A 17,117-nucleotide genomic window follows, 5' to 3' on the forward strand; every position below is an offset into this window, starting at 1 on the left:
TTTGAGGTGGAGTCTCACTCTGTTGTGCAGGCTGTAGTGCAGTGGCATAAGCTTGACTCACTGCAACCTCTGCCTTCCAGATTCAAGCAATGCTCTTGCCTCAGCCTCCCGAGTAGCTGAGACTATAGGTGTGTGCCACCATGCCTGGCTTATTTTTGTATTTTTTAGTGGAGATGGGGTTTCACCATGTTGGTCAGGCTGATCTCAAACTCCTGACCTCAAGTGATCCGCCCACCTTGGCCTCCCAAAGTGCTGGGATTACAGGTGTGAGACACCACCGTGCCTGGCCTGGATTCTCCTTCTTCAAAGCGGCCCACCTCTCTAGGTTTCTCCTGCTACAGAGCAGAGAGAGGTTGGAGCCCTATGCCACCTCCCTCTTCTTGCTCCCACAAAGTATGTTGACAGAATAGACCAATGCTAGCCACTAAATGGATCGTTCATCGGATGAATGGGTTGTCTCTTTTGAAGGGTGCTGAGACCGTTCAAGGGCTCTTAGAGGTGGCCAAAGACTCAATCCCCCGAAGTCACTGGAAAAAGACCCCAGTGGTCCTAAAGGCAACAGCGGGACTACGCTTACTGCCAGAACACAAAGCCCAGGCTCTGCTCTTTGAGGTAAGTTTTAAAACTGCATCTTGGATCATTCTGCCCTTTTCCCTATATGAATGCTTTATGAGTTTTTAGCCTTTTGGAATGTGACCACTACCTTCAGTATTCCACCACTGCCAAAGCGCTGTGATGACTCTGACCACTTGTTATAGCTAGTTGTTTACATTTTTAACTATCACTCTTAAATGTATAGAGCTTTTCCTAAAAAATTTAAAGTACTTTCTATCTAGGATATTCCTCATTCTTTTTATTTTTATTTTTATTTTTTGAGATGGAGTCTCACTCTGTCACCCAGGCTGGAGTGCAGTGGCGCCATCTTGGCTCACTGCAAGCTCCACCTCCCAGGTTCATGCCATTATGCCTCAGCCTCCTGAGTAGCTGGGACTACAGGCACCCGCCACCACGCCTGACTAATTTTTTGTATTTTTAGTAGAGACGGGGTTTCACTGCCTTAGCCAGGATGGTCTCGATCTCCTGACCTCGTGATCCGCCCGCCTCGGCCTCCCAAAGTGCTGGAATTACAGGCATGAACTGCGGCACCCGGCTGATATTCTTTATTCTTTTAGATTTTTAAAGCAGAATCAGAAATTGTTTCTAATCAACTTTATTAAGATAAACTTACGTACAATAAAATGTATCTATTTTAGGCTGGGCACGGTGGCTCACACCTGTAATCCCAGCACTTTGGGAGGCTAAGGCGGGTGGATTGCCTGAGGTCAGGAGTTTGAGACCAGCCTGGCTAACATGGTGAAACCTCATCTCTACTAAAAATACAAAAATTAGCTGGGCATTGTGGCGCACGCCTGTAGTCCCAGCTACTCAGGAGGCTGAGGCAGGAGAATCGCTTCAACCCAGGAAGCAGAGATTCCAGTAAGCTGAGATCACACCACTGCACTCCAGCCTGTGCAACAGAATGAGACTCCCATCTCAAAAAAAAAAAAAATATCTATTTTAGGTGTACAGTTAAATGAGTTTTGACAAGAAATAGAAATTTCCTCATGCTCGTGAGTTTCCCTCACCCCTGAAACCAACCAATCACTAATTTGCTTTCTGTAACTATAAATAAGTTTTGCTTATTCTTTTCATATAAATGGAATTATACAGTTTTTATTTTTATTTTTATATATCTGGCTTTTTTCCTTTCAGCATAAAGTTTTTGAGAAGAATAATGGAACTTTAAGGTTTGATTTTTTTTTTTTTTTTTTTTTGGAAACAGAGTCTCACTCTGTCTTCCAAGCTTGAGTGCAGTGGCACGATCTTGGCTCACTGCAACCTCCACCTCCCAGGTTCAAGCAATTCTCCTGCCTTAGCCTCCCAGTTAACTGAGATTACAGTTACGTGCCACCACACCCGGCTAATTTTTATTATTTTTTTTGTAGCCATAGAGTTTCACCATGTTGCCCAGGCTTGGTTTCAAACTCCTGAGCTCAGGCAGTCCACCTTCCTTGGCCTCCCAAAGTGCTAGGATTATAGGAACAGGCATGAGCCACCACGCCTGGTGAAGTCATATATATATATATATATATATATATTTTTTTTTTTTTTTTTTTCTGTTGCCCAGGCTGGAGTGCAGTGGCACAATGTTGGCTCACTGCAACCTCCGCCTCCCAGGTTCAAGCAATTCTTCTGCCTCAGCCTCCAGAGTAGCTGGGATTACAGGCATGCACCACCACGCCTGGCTAATTTTTGTATTTTTTGTGGAGACAGGGTTTCACCATGTTGGCCAGGCTGGTCTCAAACTCCTGGCCTCAAACTCCACCCGCCCCGGCCTCCCAAAGTGCTGGGATTACAGGCGTGAGCCACTGCACCCAGCCCCAAGTCATATATTTCAACTCCCTTCTTATTCAGATCAAAAATTTAAGTATAGAGAGTTTTGTTAAATTCAGTATTTTTATTTTTATTCTTATTTATTTATTTATTTTTTGAGAGACGGAGACTTGCTCTGTCGCCCAGGCTGGAGTACAGCAGTGTGACCTCAGATCACTACAACCTCTGCCTCCCAGATTCAAGCGATTCTCCTGCCTCAGCTTCCTGAGTAGCTGGGACTACAGGCGTGCGCCACCACTCCCAGCTAATTTTTGTATCTTTTAGTAGAGGTGGGGTTTCGCCATGTTGGTCGGGCTGGTCTCAAACTCCTGACCTAAGGTGATCTGCCCACCTCAGCCTCCCAAAGTACTGGGATTACAGGCATAAGCCATCGTGCTCGGCCAAACTCAGTATTTTTAAATTTTATTGTACATATTTGTTATGCAATAAACATGTAAGTTAATAAAATTTAAATTTCATGTTGTGAAGAATATAAGCAGAATCTCATTATAACAAAAAATCAGGCTCGGTGCAGTGGCTCATGCCTGTAATCTCAACATTTTGGGAGGCCAAAGCAGGAGGATTACTTGAGGCCAGGAATTTGAGACCAGTCCAGGCAACAAAGCAAGACCCCTATTTCTATTAAAAAAATTAAGTCCCGGTGTGGTAGCTTACACCCAAAATCCCAGCTCTATGGGAGGCCAAGGTGGGCAGATCACCTGAGATCAGGAGTTTGAGACCAGCCTGGCCAACATGGTGAAACCCCGTCTCTACTGAAAATACAAAAATTAGCTGGGCATGGTGGCTCACGCCTGTTGGTCAGCTACTCAGGAGGCTAAGGCAGGAGAATTGCTTGAACTTGGGAGGCGGAGCTTGCAGTGAGCCGAGATCACACCACTGCACTCTAGCCTGGGCAACAGAGCGAGACTCTGTCTCAAAAAAAAAAAAAAAAAAAAAAAAAAAAGATTGAAACTAAAAATCATAGTAGGCCAGGCGCGGTGGCTCATGCCTGTAATCCCAACACTTTGGGAGGCCGAGGCGGGCGGATCACCTGAGGTCAGGAGTTCAAGACCAGCCTGGCCAACATGGTGAAACCCTGTCTCTAATAAAAATACAAAAATTAGCTGGGCGTGGTGGCAGGCACCTGTAATCCCAGCTACTGGGGAAGCTGAGGCAGGAGAATTACTTGAACCTGGGAGGCTGAGGTTGCATGAACCAAGATCGTGCCATTGCACTCCAGCCTGGGTGACAAGAGTGAAACTCTGGCTGGGCGCGGTGGCTCAAGCCTGTAATCCCAGCACTTTGGGAGGCCGAGGCAGGCGGATCACGAGGTCAGGAGATCGAGACCATCCTGGCTAACACGGTGAAACCCCGTCTCTACTAAAAATACAAAAAATTAGCCGGGCGTGTTGGCGGGCGCCTGTAGTCCCAGCTACTTGGGAGGCTGAGGCAGGAGAATGGCGTGAACCCGGGAGGCGGAGCTTGCAGTGAGCCGAGATCGCGCCACTGCACTCCAGCCTGGGCGACAGAGCAACACTCTGTCTCCAAAAAAAAAAAAAAAAAAATCATGGCAAAAAAGGACTCTGTATTACAGGTGTACTAATCCCCTAAATCCATTTTCCTTTGACTGTCAGTACAGAGGACTTAAGTCACTTATCCAAGGATGAGCAGCCTAGTATGTCTCTGTGAGAACCTGAATCCTGATTCCTGATGTATTCCTCATTTATTCAACATGAGAGTGCTTACTGGGCCGGGTGCAGTGGCTTACGCCTGTAATCCCAGCACTTTGGGAGGCCGAGGCGGGTGGATCACGAGGTCAGGAGTTCGAGACCATCCTGGCTAACACGGGGAAACCCTGTCTCTACTAAAAATACACAAAATTAGCCGAGCGTGGTGGCAGGTGCCTGTAGTCCCAACTACTCGGGAGGCTGAGGCAGGAGAATGGTGTGAACCCGGGAGGCGGAGGCTGCAGTGAGCTGAGATGGCGCCACTGCACTCCAGCCTGTGTGACAGAGCAAGACTCTGTCTGAAGAAAAAAAAAAAAAGGTGCTTACTATGTACTGGGTACTGGTGAAGTTACTGGAATACATTCAGCAGGGAACCAAAAATACAAAAATGGTCTTTGCACTCCTGGAGCTTACATTCTACTTTCAGGAAGACAGAAAATAAACATCTGAACAAGTCAAAAGACAGTTATATTAGGTGCTGTAGGTGCTATGGAGGGTAAAAAAAAAGCAGGGAAAGGCAGGTAGGGAATCTGGTGATAGTGTGGGGGAAATGCTATTTTAAATAGGGCAGTCAGGGAAGATGTCTTTGATAAAATTCAGTTGATCAGAGATCTGAAGGGGATGAAGAAGCAAGTTACACAGGACATTTGTGGGAAGAATATTCCAGGCTAAAGAAACAGCAGGTGCAAAGGCCAGAGGCAGGTATGTGCTTGGTATGTTAGGAACAGCATCCAGGAGGTCAGCATAGCTGGAGAGGAAAGAGTGATATGAGAGGTAAAGAGGCGGTAACCTCAGAGAGGCGGGGTTAAGTGGTGTTTATCATGTAGGATCTCAAAGGCCAGTGTAATCACTTTGGATTTTTCTTTTCTTTTTTTTTTTTTTTGAGACTGAGTTTTGCTCTTGTTGCCCTGGCTGGAGTGCAATGGCGCTATCTCCGCTCACTGCAAACTCCACCTCCCGGGTTCAAGTGATTCTTCTGCCTCAGCCTCCCAAGTAGCTAGGATTACAGGCATGTGCCACCATGCCCGGCTAATATTCTATTTTTAGTATAGATGGGTTTTCACCATGTTGGTCAGGCTGGTCTCAAACTCCTGACTTCAGGTGATCTGCCCGCACTTTGGCTTTTTCTATAAGAAGGAAGCCACTGGAAGGTTTTTTGTTTTTTGGTGTTTTGTTTTATTTTATTTGAGACAGAGTCTCGCTCTTGTTGCCCAGGCTAGAGTGCAATGGCGTGATCTCGGCCCACTGCAACCTCTGCCTCCTGGGTTCAAGCGATTCTCCTACCTCAGCCTCCCAGGTAGCTGGGGTTACAGGTGCCCACCACCATGCTAATTTTTTTATATTTTTAGTAGAGATGGGGTTTCACCATGTTGGCCAGGCTGGTATCGAACTCCTGACCTCAGGTGACCCACCTGCTCAGCCTCCGAAAGTGCTGGGATGAGAGGTATGAGCCACCACACCTGGCTGCCACTGGAAGGTTTTGAGCCAAGGAAAGACATGATTTGACATCCATTTTTAAAGCACCGTTCTGGCTGCTGTTTTGAGAACAAACTGTAGGATGGGGGAGAAAAGTGGAGAAGGCAAGAGCAGAAGCTCTCTTGCTGTGCTTCATCCTGTTCACTTATCTGTCTTTTCTTTAAGTTTGTTTATATATAACTTAACTGGTTTTTCCTGGTTGAAACAGGATCCAGAGGTCATCATGTGGTATGTTTCATCCCATCAGAAATGAGAACAGCAAACAGACTAGAGTTCTTCCTATCCTATTTGGAGAATTCCTTTTTCTTTCCCTTGATAATTATATAAACATAAGACATAACACCCATATCAATGGTCTGTATTATGGAGAGGCAAGATGTTTTTGCAAGATCTTCATTCCCATCTCCTGAAACAGGATTCCTTAAGTCTAGATCTGGAGTCTCCCCATACTCTAGAGGCCCTAGCCATGTGCCAGAATCTGACAGGAGCTGGTAGCAGAGTACCTCAGCCCTTAGGTGTGAACTTCACCACAGCGGGTTCGTGTCAGCTCATCTAAGGAATGGAATGGGAAGGCTCCTCCTAGTTTCCAGTGTATGACCAGGTAGAGTTTATCAGGTTTAAAAAGTTACAGGATCCTGATCTGAGCTGGCAGGGTTAAATATATGCCTTTCTGTAGGTCCAGTTCACCTATACATATAGATGGTTTGATTTAGCTTTACTTAAAGTCAAAGGAATCTCTGTGTTTGTGTTTTTGCAAGAAACTGGTAATGGCTTGCCTAGTTTCTTCTCTAGTTTCTTAGGGCAAAGGAATGAGTTTTGCCAAAATTTTATCTAGTAAAAATGGAATAGTTTTCTAAGTCTTACAGGACACTGTCAAAATATGGAAATCTATTTTATTGCCTTAGGGAATTTTTTTTTTTTCCTTTTTCTCTAGGTAAAGGAGATCTTCAGGAAGTCACCTTTCCTGGTACCAGAGGACAGTGTTAGCATCATGGATGGATCCGACGAAGGTGGGAGAGGTGTTGATAATGTGTTCCAGGGGGAGAGGGGCAGGATCAGTGAAAGTCTAACTAAAGGAACTGGGGCCAGGGACGGGTCCTGAAGAGAAAGGAATAAACAGAAGGAATGGGATAGCAGGAAATAGAAGACAGGGAGAAAGGAACATGTGCTCTAGACATGAACTTTAGAGAGGAAAAAAAACAAGGATGGGGCCAGGAAAGAGAAAAAAAAATGCTCTGGGATCTAATCCTTGTCTTTCTTTCTTTTTAGGCATATTAGCTTGGGTTACTGTGAATTTTCTGACAGGTAATACATCCTCAAGTTTATCTTTAGAGCTTAACTAGCTTTTACATGCATAGTCAGAAGAGTAAAAAGCCCTTTGTTTCATTCTGTATTGTTTCTTCTTGTTTAAAAAAGGAAAGGAGGCTGGGTGTGGCGGTTCATGCCTGTTAATTCCAGCGCTTTGGGAGGCTGAGTCAGGCAGATCACTTGAGGCCAGGAGTTCAAGACCAGCCTGGCCAACATGGCGAAACCCCATCTCTACCAAAAATACAAAAATTAGCCGGGCATGGTGGTGTGTACCTGTGGTCCCAGCTACTCGGGAGGCTGGAGAATCACTTGAACGCAAGAGGCAGAGGTTGCAGTGAGCTGAGAGCCGAGATTGCACCACTGCGCTCCAGGCTGGATGATAGAGCAATACTCTGTCTCCAAAAAGGCCTTCAAAAAAAACAAAACAAACAAACAAAAAACCTGCCTTGAAGGCCTCTGGTGCAACGAGAGTCCTTCTGAGTTGACATTCACCTGCAGCCTTGGGGCTGGGGAGCAGTGGAGTATGTATGGAATATCTTCAGTGTATGATAAGAGCAAGAAAGGCAAGTGTTGGGCTGCCCAGGATGTGGAGGATATTTAGAGCTGGCTCTCATTTGACAGGTCAGCTGCATGGCCACAGACAGGAGACTGTGGGGACCTTGGACCTAGGGGGAGCCTCCACCCAAATCACGTTTCTGCCTCAGTTTGAGGTGAGTTATTTAATGAAGATCTGATTAGAAGTGCACTTGGCAGGCATATCATGGTGCCAAGAAAGAGGTGCCCCATTTTCGGCCAGCAGCTCTACCACGCTTAGGCAGAGTCAAGTCAATTAATAACTGGGTGAATGTTCCCTTGACCTCTCACTGTCAGAATCCCTTCATTTCCTCAAGCCTAGTGAGATTAGCCACTTAATCTGTCTTCATCTCTGATTTTTTGCTGGGAGGGACGGGTGGTGGTGTGAACATCTTCAGGTAATTACAGATCCTGAATAGTCTTTTTGCTTTTTCTGATTTACAGAAAACTCTGGAACAAACTCCTAGGGGCTACCTCACTTCCTTTGAGATGTTTAACAGCACTTATAAGCTCTATACACATAGGTGAGGACGGGGACAGGGAAGAATAATATTTCATGTTGTATGATTCTCCTAACTTTTCAAAGCGTTCTCAAATCTGTTATTGTATCTGATTAGCAAAAACAAAGTCTGTGCCAATTCCCTAAGGCCTATCAACTGAAACCCGGGCCACTTACAAAGGCTGAGGAACCTAAGAGGCTTCTCCATTCTTGGCCTCAAAAGCATTAATATATGACTTAAGAGTCAAAAAGTTTTCGGCTGGGTGCAGTGGCTTCATGCCTGTAATCCCGGCACTTTGGGAGGCCGAGGTGGGTGGGTCACCTGAGGTCAGGAGTTTGAGACCAGCCTGGCAAACATGGTGAAACCCCGTCTCTACTAAAATACAAAAATTAGCTGGATATGACAGCGCACACCTGTACTCCCAGCTATTCAGGAGGCTGAGGCAGGAGAATCATTTGAACCCTGGAGGCGGACATTGCAGTGAGCCAAGATCACGCCACTGCACTTCAGCCAGAGCGACAGAGCAAGACTCAGTCTCAAAAAAAAAAAAAAAAAAAAAAGAATCAAAAGTTTTCTGTAGGGAGAGGACACTTAAAGAAGGCTCAGGCAAAGCTCCTTGCTAACTCCTTTGAGCTGGCCTTCAGAGGTTCAGAATCCAGCCTGGAATTTGATTCCAGTTGGGGCTAGGAGCTAAGCTAAAGAGAGCTTTTCTGAGAATGGTTCCTAGTGTGGGACGCTAGGAGTTGTCACTGTCTCTGGCCTTTGAATGATAACTGTGGGGAATTCTTACTGCATAGCCTTGATCCAAACTGTGCAGAAATTACCCCTTGTTGACCACAGGAGATGAATATGTCACAGAGACAGAACAAGGTTTTCATCTTTCCAGAGGGGAACAGGAACCATGTTACTTTTGAAAGAGGTAGCTTTAGGCTAGAGAACTTCAGGACCAGCATGAAATTGGTCAATCCTGTATTTTACAGTTACTTGGGATTTGGATTGAAAGCTGCAAGACTAGCAACCCTGGGAGCCCTGGAGACAGAAGGTTTGTCTGGGCACCTGTGCTGGGGGGGATGGTGAGGGTGACACAGATACTCCGCTTGCTTCTTCCCTTCCTTGATAGCCATTCTATGGAGGAAAAGATTATGTTGAATTGGGAGGCAAATGTTGTATAATGGACCTAATAATGGCAAACTCCTTTTCTATTTTATAAGTTCAGAAGTTTTGATGTATATTATTAGCCATTTTTAGAAGGAGGTCTGCTTGTTCAGGGGTAACAGCCTATGTCTAGGTAGCTGAAGTGTCTGCAGAAATCCCAGACTTTAAGAATACATTTGGCAGGAGCTTGCTCAAGCCCTGAGCTTTCCATTGGAGGCACAGGAAGCAAGGTCTGTTCTACATGCAGGTGGAACAACAGAGTAACTCCATTGATCTCTTCACAGTTGAGGTCAGGCAGAACTGGGTTCAGTCCCAGTGTTGTGATTTGAGGCAAGTAAACTCTCTGTGCCCCTTTCCTCACATTAAATGAGAATTTGCATTTAAGGCACTTTGTACAGTAATCTGTTATTGGGATGACATCTATTTTGCATGTCAGAGTATACAAAACATCTTCAAGTATATTTCATTTAAGCCTCTCAGCAACCAGTGAGGAAGGTGGCATAGCATTTCTTTCCTGTTTTTATAAAGGTGGAAAGTTACTGTATTGAAGGTTTTGGATCTCTTTGAGATGTGATGAAAGCCATGGACCCCTCTGACAAAAGCACATGTGCATGAAAATTTGCTTCTGGTTTCAGGGGGTTCACCAACCCCACAAAGCCTGTGAACCCTGAGTTAAGGATTCCTGTCACAGGATGTTGTCATGGAATTAATTTCATAGGATTTTAAGGCCCAGCCCCCATGGTGATTCTTTTCCACCTCACTGGCTTCTTGCTTGCCTTCCTCCCGCTCTCTCACTTACTTACCTCTTACCTTGTGCCCTGGATTCTTTCAGGGACTGATGGACACACTTTCCGGAGTGCCTGTCTGCCGAGATGGTTGGAAGCAGAGTGGATCTTTGGGGGTGTGAAATACCAGTATGGTGGCAACCAAGAAGGCAAGTGATGTTTTTTCACTGGTTAAAGTTACATTTACAATGGAAGCTCTGGAAAAGTCCCATGGGAAACTTTTTCTAGAACTCAAGAGAAGCTTATCTTATTGCAGGGACTTATTCCAAAGATCTTGGCATGCCTCCAAGCACTAATGTGAAGTGACAGTGAACAAAGCAGCTGTCTTTCTGCATCAGCCAAGTGTCATGGACCCATTAGATACCTGCGCTTAGCCAAGTGCTATGGTGCACATCTATTGTCCTAGCTACTCCAAACGTTCAGGCAAGAGGATCACTTGAGCCCATGAGTTCAAGGCTGTAGTGCGCAATGCCACTGCACTCCAGCCTGGGCAACAGGGAGACCCTACCTCTTACAAATTAATTAAGAAGTGTATTCTAAGCCTAGGTCTAATGCAGCAGTGTGAAACCCTGTTTAGTTAATGGTTAGCTATTTAAATTATAGTAAAACTTAAAACCGAGACAAGAATGATTCATCTTCCCATCCTGGCTAACAAGGTGAAACCCCATCTCTACTAAAAATACAAAAATTAGCCGGGCGAGGTGGCAGGCGCCTGTAGTCCCAGCTACGCGGGAGGTTGAGGCAGGAGAATGGCATGAACCCCGGGGGGCGGAGCCTGCAGTGAGCCGAGATCGCGCCACTGCACTCCAGCCTGGGTGAAAGAGCGAGACTCCATCTAAAAAAAAAAAAAAAAAAAAAAAAGAATGATTCATCTTCTTATAAAAGGTATATACCTGAATATCAAGGAATGAACTTGAATTCCCAGTGAAGGAAGCAGGTGAGCCCTTTAGCTACTTGCTTACAAATGCTATGGAATGTAATGCTAGGCAGTAGCACGAGGTTGACCATGATCTGGTGAATACAGATTAGGCAGGGGAGCGGCCACGGAGAAACAGACTGGTGAGGCTGCAGACGTTTGCTCATCTTTGTTTTGAAGCCTCTTGTCCTAAGCCTCAGCCTTCTCCTGCTTTCCTTGACCTTCCTGCTGTTCCCTCATTGTCTCCAGCAGCTTGCCTCAGAGAGTGTCCCCTTCCCCCAGCGTCATTCTCACCTTACCCCTGTGCACCTTTGCCTGGCAGGGGAGGTGGGCTTTGAGCCCTGCTATGCCGAAGTGCTGAGGGTGGTACGAGGAAAACTTCACCAGCCAGAGGAGGTCCAGAGAGGCTCCTTCTATGCTTTCTCTTACTATTATGACAGAGCTGTTGACACAGACATGATTGGTGAGTTCACCCCAGGTATCAGTCCAGAGAGGAAGGTGGATAGGGCTGTGGTGGGGAAGGTCAAGGAGAAAGAGCACTTGAGGTGCTTTGTTGGGGTGATTACCCACCTCTTTTCTAGTCACTCGAACAAAAGGGTGGAAATGACTTAGAGTCTTTTGGAGGTGAGAGATGATCAAAACAACTATATGAGGTCTTTTTTTTTTTTAACATGTTTATCGAGGTATAATTGTCATACAGTAAGTGCACATTTAAAGTATACAATTTGTTAAGTTTTGTCATGTATACACCCATGAATCCATCACCACATTGAAGATAATAAACATATTCACCCCAAAAAGTTTCTTCCTGTCTCTTTATAACTTTTCTTCTTATCACAAAAGTAATGTTTTTGCCTAACTGTGAAAGTATATGTACCTGATCTGTCATGGCCTGAGAGATATGAATTAATTTCCTATTATTGTGGGGGTTTTGTTATTGTTGTTTTTTGTTTGTTTGTTTGTTTTTTGAGACGGAATCTCACTCTGTTACCCAGGCTGGAGTGCAATGGCGTGATCTCGGCTCACTGCAACCTCTGCCTCCCGGGTTCAACCAATTCTCCTGCCTTGGTCTCCTGAGTAGCTGGGATTACAAGTGTCCCACACTTGGCTAATTTTGTTTTTAGTAGAGACGAGGTTTCACCATGTTGGTCAGGCTGGTCTTGAACTCCTGACCTCGTTATCCACCTTCCTCGGCCTCCCAAAGTGCTGGGATTACAGGCGTGAGCCACCACACCCGGCCTATAGTGTTTTATGGGTCTGTTTTTTTCATTGTGGTTAAACATACATAACATGGAATAGATTGTAAATAAGTAAAATAGGCTGCATAGATTACATTATGTACATGTGTATATAATGAATGAATGTCCTTATGCTTCCTTGAAGGTGTTTTGATATCAGATAATCTTCTGTTTTATTTCAGATTATGAAAAGGGGGGTATTTTAAAAGTTGAAGATTTTGAAAGAAAAGCCAGGGAAGGTAAGTGTCAGGGGAAGCCCTTGAAGGTAAGCCTGTGAGACTGCCTGCCTACTCTAGTGACCTAAAGTGACCTAAAGCACGTCAGTCAGCTCAGAAGGCCTGTCAGAAGGCTAGTTTCCTTTCTGAGTCTTCCAGTCTTTGCTAAAAGTTAAAAGCATTGGGTGGTAGCCAGGCATGGTGGCACGCATCTGTAGTCCCAGCTACTCAGGACGGGAGGATTGCTTGAGACCAGAAATTCAAGGCTATAGTGCACTATAATCACACCTGTGAATAGTCACTGCATTGCAGCTTAGGCAACATAGTGAGACCTCTGCCTCTAAAAAAATAAATTTTTTTTCAGCTTTATGCAGCATAGAATTATGGGCAAGAATATGGGAATGCAAGAGGTTTTAGGAGGCCAGGCACAGTGGCTCACGTCTGTAATCCCAGCACTTTGGGAGGCCAAGGTGGGCGGATCACTTGAGGTCAGGAGTTCAGGACCAGCCTGGCCAACATGGTGAAACCCCACCTCTACTAAAAATACAAAAATTAGCCGGGCAAGGTGGCAGGCGCCTGTAAACCCAGTACTTGGGAGGCTGAGGCAGGAGAATCGCTTGAACCCGGGAGGCAGAGGTTGTAGTGAGCCAAGGTCGTGCCACTGCACTCCATCCTGAGCAACAGAGTGAGACTCCACCTCAAAAAAAAAAAAAAAAAAAAAAAGAGGCTTTAGGGAAATAGTAAAGACCTTTTTTTCCTTCTACATTTCTTGCTTTCTTTTTAAAATTGAAATAGTGTTATCAGTGTTAATGAAACACTAAGCATCAAAAGACGTGGGAAATAGCCACAGAGCCTTCCTTGAGAGGATCAAAACTACCAGTGAGAGCTAGGCACAGTGTTTCGACCTGTAGTCTCAGCTACTTGGGAGGCTGAGGCAGGAGGATCGTGTGAACCCAGGGGCTTGAGGCTGCAGGGAGCTGTGATCATGCCACTGCACTCCATCCTGGGTGACAGTATGAGACCTTGTCTCTAAAAAAAAAAAAAAAATTAATAAAAAGTTTTTAAAAATTAAAAAATAAAATACAAATGATCTTATCCAGTAGCCCACAGTAGGGTTAAATGATATTTCCCTGTCTTCTGGGCCTCAGCATTAATAATAGATAAGGGACTTAGAACTAAGCCCCCACAATAGGTCATAGAAACTTAGCAAATAAACTGGAGCCCACGTAAATGTGAATAGATAATCATACCAGAGATGTGCAAGTTCTTCAGAAGCTGCGGTCTTACAGAGGCAGTCAGTGCATAGTCTAGTCTCTGAGATGCCTAGGCATTAACCAAAGGGAGACTTCTGCTTTGCTTATTCTTCTTCTCCCCCACCACCTTTTTTTTCTGAGACGGAGTCTTGCTCTGTCACCCAGGCTGGAGTGCAGTGGTGAGATAACGGCTCACTGCAACCTCTGCCTTCCAGGTTCAAGCGATTCTCCTGCCTCAGCCTCCCGAGTAGCTGGGATTATAGCGGCACACCACCACGCCCTGCTAATTTTTGTATTTTTAGTAGAGATGGGGTTTCACCACGTTGGCCAGGCTGGTCTCGAACTCCTGACCTCAGGTGATCCACCTGCCTCGGCCTCCCAAAGTGCTGGGATTACAGGCATGAGCCACCACGCCCCCCTATTCTACTTCTTTCTAAGAGAAAATCCTACACCTCTCAGTCAGTTGCAAACTTGAGCTCCACTGTTTACTCTCTCTCTTTCAGTGTGTGATAACTTGGAAAACTTCACCTCAGGCAGTCCTTTCCTGTGCATGGATCTCAGCTACATCACAGCCCTGTTAAAGGATGGCTTTGGCTTTGCAGACAGCACAGTCTTACAGGTAAGAGATAGGACACCAGAGTCCCACAATAGCCCTCTTTTGTGGGGGTTGAGAAGGAGTAAGAGCTTGTTCAGTAATCAGAGTAGCTAGAAGTGAAATTATGAGGTATTTCTGTTTGGCCTATGGACAAGGTACTGTGCTGGGCACCATGAATGTGGGAAATTATCTCGATGCAATGGTAGCCTCCGAGTGTATTACCAGGCAAGCTATCGCAGAGGTCACAGAACAGAAAGACTAGCAGCCCAAATTAAGATGTCAAGTCACATGGTTTATTTATTTATTTATTTATTTATTTATTTTTGAGACGGAGTCTCGCTCTTGTTTCCTGGGCTGGAGTGCAATGGCATGATCTCAGCTCACTGCAGCCTTCGCCTCCTGGGTTCAAGCGATTCTCCTGCGTCAGCCTCCTGAGTAGCTGGGATTACAGGCATGCGCCACCACTCCTGGCTAATTTTTTTGTATTTTTAGTAGAGATGAGGTTTCACTATGTTGGCCAGGCTGGTCTCAAACTCCTGACCTCAGGTGATCCACCCACCTCGGCCTCCCAAGTGCTGGGATTACAGGCATGAGCCACCACACCCAGCCCACATGGTTTATTAAATCAATTTAGAACTCAGGGTGAGAAGCAAGGGGAAAGAGATGGAGAAGTGAACACAGAAGACAGGCTGCAAGCAGGATGCAAGTGCCACACTCAATCCTGGGTTCCATTTGTCCTGGGTTTATATGTCCTGCCTCTCTCTGCTGCTAATAGAGTGGTTATGTATACTAGAGCTGAAGTTCGGTCATGGGAGCACAAAGACAAAAGTTGCCTGAGGCCACCACACAAACTTGCCCTATTTGGAGAGGCCCTAGGGGCACACACATGTGGCCATTTGCATTAGCTCAGTCATTAGCCTGTAAGATGGGTTTTCTTTGGCAGAGGACATGAGGGACCAAAAGGGTGTCACCAGTGAGTGGCTTATTTAAGGCCTCATGAACACTGAATGCCTCATGCATATGTAATGTGTCATATATATTTCATGTGTGCCTCGTATATTAGTGCCTCTTGAATCTTAGGTCTTTCTTTGTCCTCCTGTCTCTCTCCATCTGTTTCAGTACATGCAGGCTCTACTTTATCTGTAGTAAGTTATTTATCCCCAGTTTTGGGCACAGTGTCTAGGCTCGATTACATCAAGTCAACACAGAACAATCAACTGGTTTACAGACTTTTTTGGTGGTGGTAGTATCTTTATCAAACAAAAACTTACGTAGAATATCAGTAATACAGCCGGGCCTGGTGACTCACACCTGTAATCCTAACACTTGGAGAGGCTGAGGCGGGCGGATCACCTGAGGTCAGGAGTTCGAGACCAGCCTGGCCAACATGGTGAAACCCGGTCTCTACTAAAACTACAAAAATTAGCTGGGCATGGTGGCAGGTGCCTGTAATCCCAGCTACTTGGGAGACTGAGGCAGGAGAATCACTTGAACCTGGGAGGCAGAGGTTCCAGTGAGGAGAGATCGCAATATTGCACTCCAGCCTGGGCAACAAAGAGCGAAACTCCGTCTCAAAAAAAAAAAAAAAAAGTATCAGTAATACAAAACTGGTAAAAGTGGAACTATTCTGGTTGAAGCAGAGATTGGGGACCTGAAACTCCTCTATTATTTGGCCTTTTTCCTTTGAAGCATTTCTAAGAAACCCCTAAAATTCTGAAGAAAACAAATTGATAAACTGATAAACACTAATCTAATCCTCTTCTTAGATAGCTGAGGAATTTGGGTCTAAAGTTTTGCCCAAGGTCACTAAGCTAATTGAGATACATACTGGCTTAGAATGTCTTAAATTCCCTGTTTGGCTATTTTTTTCTTTTCTTTTTCTTTTGAGACCGAGTTTCACTCTTGTTGCCCGGGCTGGAGTGCAATGGTGCAATCTCAGCTCACTGCAACCTCCACCTCCCGGGTTCTACTGATTCTCCTGCCTCAGCCTCCCAAGTAGCTGGGATTACAGGCATGCGCCACCATGCCTGGCTAATTTTGTATTTTTAGTAGAGACGGGGTTTCACCATGTTGGTCAGGCTGGTCTCAAACTTCTGATCTCAGGTGATCCACCCGCCTCAGCCTCCCAAAGTGCTGGGATTACAGGCATGAGCCACCACTCCTGGCCTTGTTTGTTTTCTTTTTTTTTTTTTTTTTGAGATAGGGTCTTGCTCTGTCACCCAGGCTGGAATCTCGGTTCACTGCAACCTCTGCCTCCTGGGTTCAAGTGACCCTCCCACCTCAGCCTACTGAGTAGCTGGGATTACAGGTGTGTGCCACCAGTCTTGGCTAATTTTTTTGTAGAGACGGGGTTTCGCCATGTTGCCCAGGCTGGTCTTGAACTCCTGGCCTCAAGCAATCCACCTGCCTTGGCCTCCCAAAGTGCCGGGAGTACAGGCGTGAGCCACTGCACCTGACCCCATATTTGGTTATTATTAGTGCTTAGGAAGAGGCACTTTTTTACATAGTAGGAGTTGAGAAGCTTGGTTTGTTCTTTCCTACCCCTAAATCTATTCTCACCGCCTGACCATGCCCTTTCTGCCACATCTGTTACAAGTTGCCTTATCTGAAATTAGCGAATCAGAAAATAAAGCAGGGGATACTTTGTGTAGTTTCAAGGTTAGGGAAAGAGTTCAGAATACTGTCTGTCTAAACTCTCTCTCTAGAAGGCCTGATGGGCCACAACCTGGGCCAGAAGCATTCAGTTCAGAAATGAGAATGGTGGGTGTAGGGGCAATGGCCAGTGGGCTATGGCTGGAAGGAAATCGTTACAGAGTAGTGGGAAGCCTGCAAAGACTGGCTCCTGTCAGTTTTGCCTTGGTTTGCCCATGTGGATATTCTTTGCCAATATTTTCTGCCCAAGAGCTGTGCTTGCTAGAGTTGGAAATTGGATGAAAAGGTGAAGACTTTTTTTCTTCTCAACAG

The 17,117-nt window shown here is 45.5% G+C and overlaps 1 protein-coding gene across 16 annotated transcripts in view; it reads left to right on the forward strand.

The window, feature by feature from the left end:
• Window positions 1–17,117, forward strand: part of ENTPD5 (ectonucleoside triphosphate diphosphohydrolase 5 (inactive)) — a 61,964-nt gene that overhangs the window by 32,792 nt on the left and 12,055 nt on the right. For 11 of the 16 annotated variants that reach the window (XM_055288841.2, XM_055288842.2, XM_055288845.2 and 8 more), the window contains 10 exons: window positions 469–612; window positions 6,550–6,625; window positions 6,885–6,920; window positions 7,545–7,633; window positions 7,941–8,020; window positions 8,977–9,038; window positions 9,984–10,085; window positions 11,175–11,315; window positions 12,273–12,329; window positions 14,062–14,177. In XM_055288841.2, the coding sequence (XP_055144816.1) occupies window positions 469–612; window positions 6,550–6,625; window positions 6,885–6,920; window positions 7,545–7,633; window positions 7,941–8,020; window positions 8,977–9,038; window positions 9,984–10,085; window positions 11,175–11,315; window positions 12,273–12,329; window positions 14,062–14,177 (903 nt within the window). The remainder of the gene's footprint in view (window positions 1–468; window positions 613–6,549; window positions 6,626–6,884; window positions 6,921–7,544; window positions 7,634–7,940; window positions 8,021–8,976; window positions 9,039–9,983; window positions 10,086–11,174; window positions 11,316–12,272; window positions 12,330–14,061; window positions 14,178–17,117) is intronic. The other 5 variants (XM_055288849.2, XM_063644311.1, XM_063644312.1 and 2 more) reach the window with 1 other exon arrangement.

Source organism: Symphalangus syndactylus, chromosome 8 (assembly GCF_028878055.3).
Source record: "Symphalangus syndactylus isolate Jambi chromosome 8, NHGRI_mSymSyn1-v2.1_pri, whole genome shotgun sequence".
Lineage (NCBI taxonomy): Eukaryota > Metazoa > Chordata > Mammalia > Primates > Hylobatidae > Symphalangus > Symphalangus syndactylus.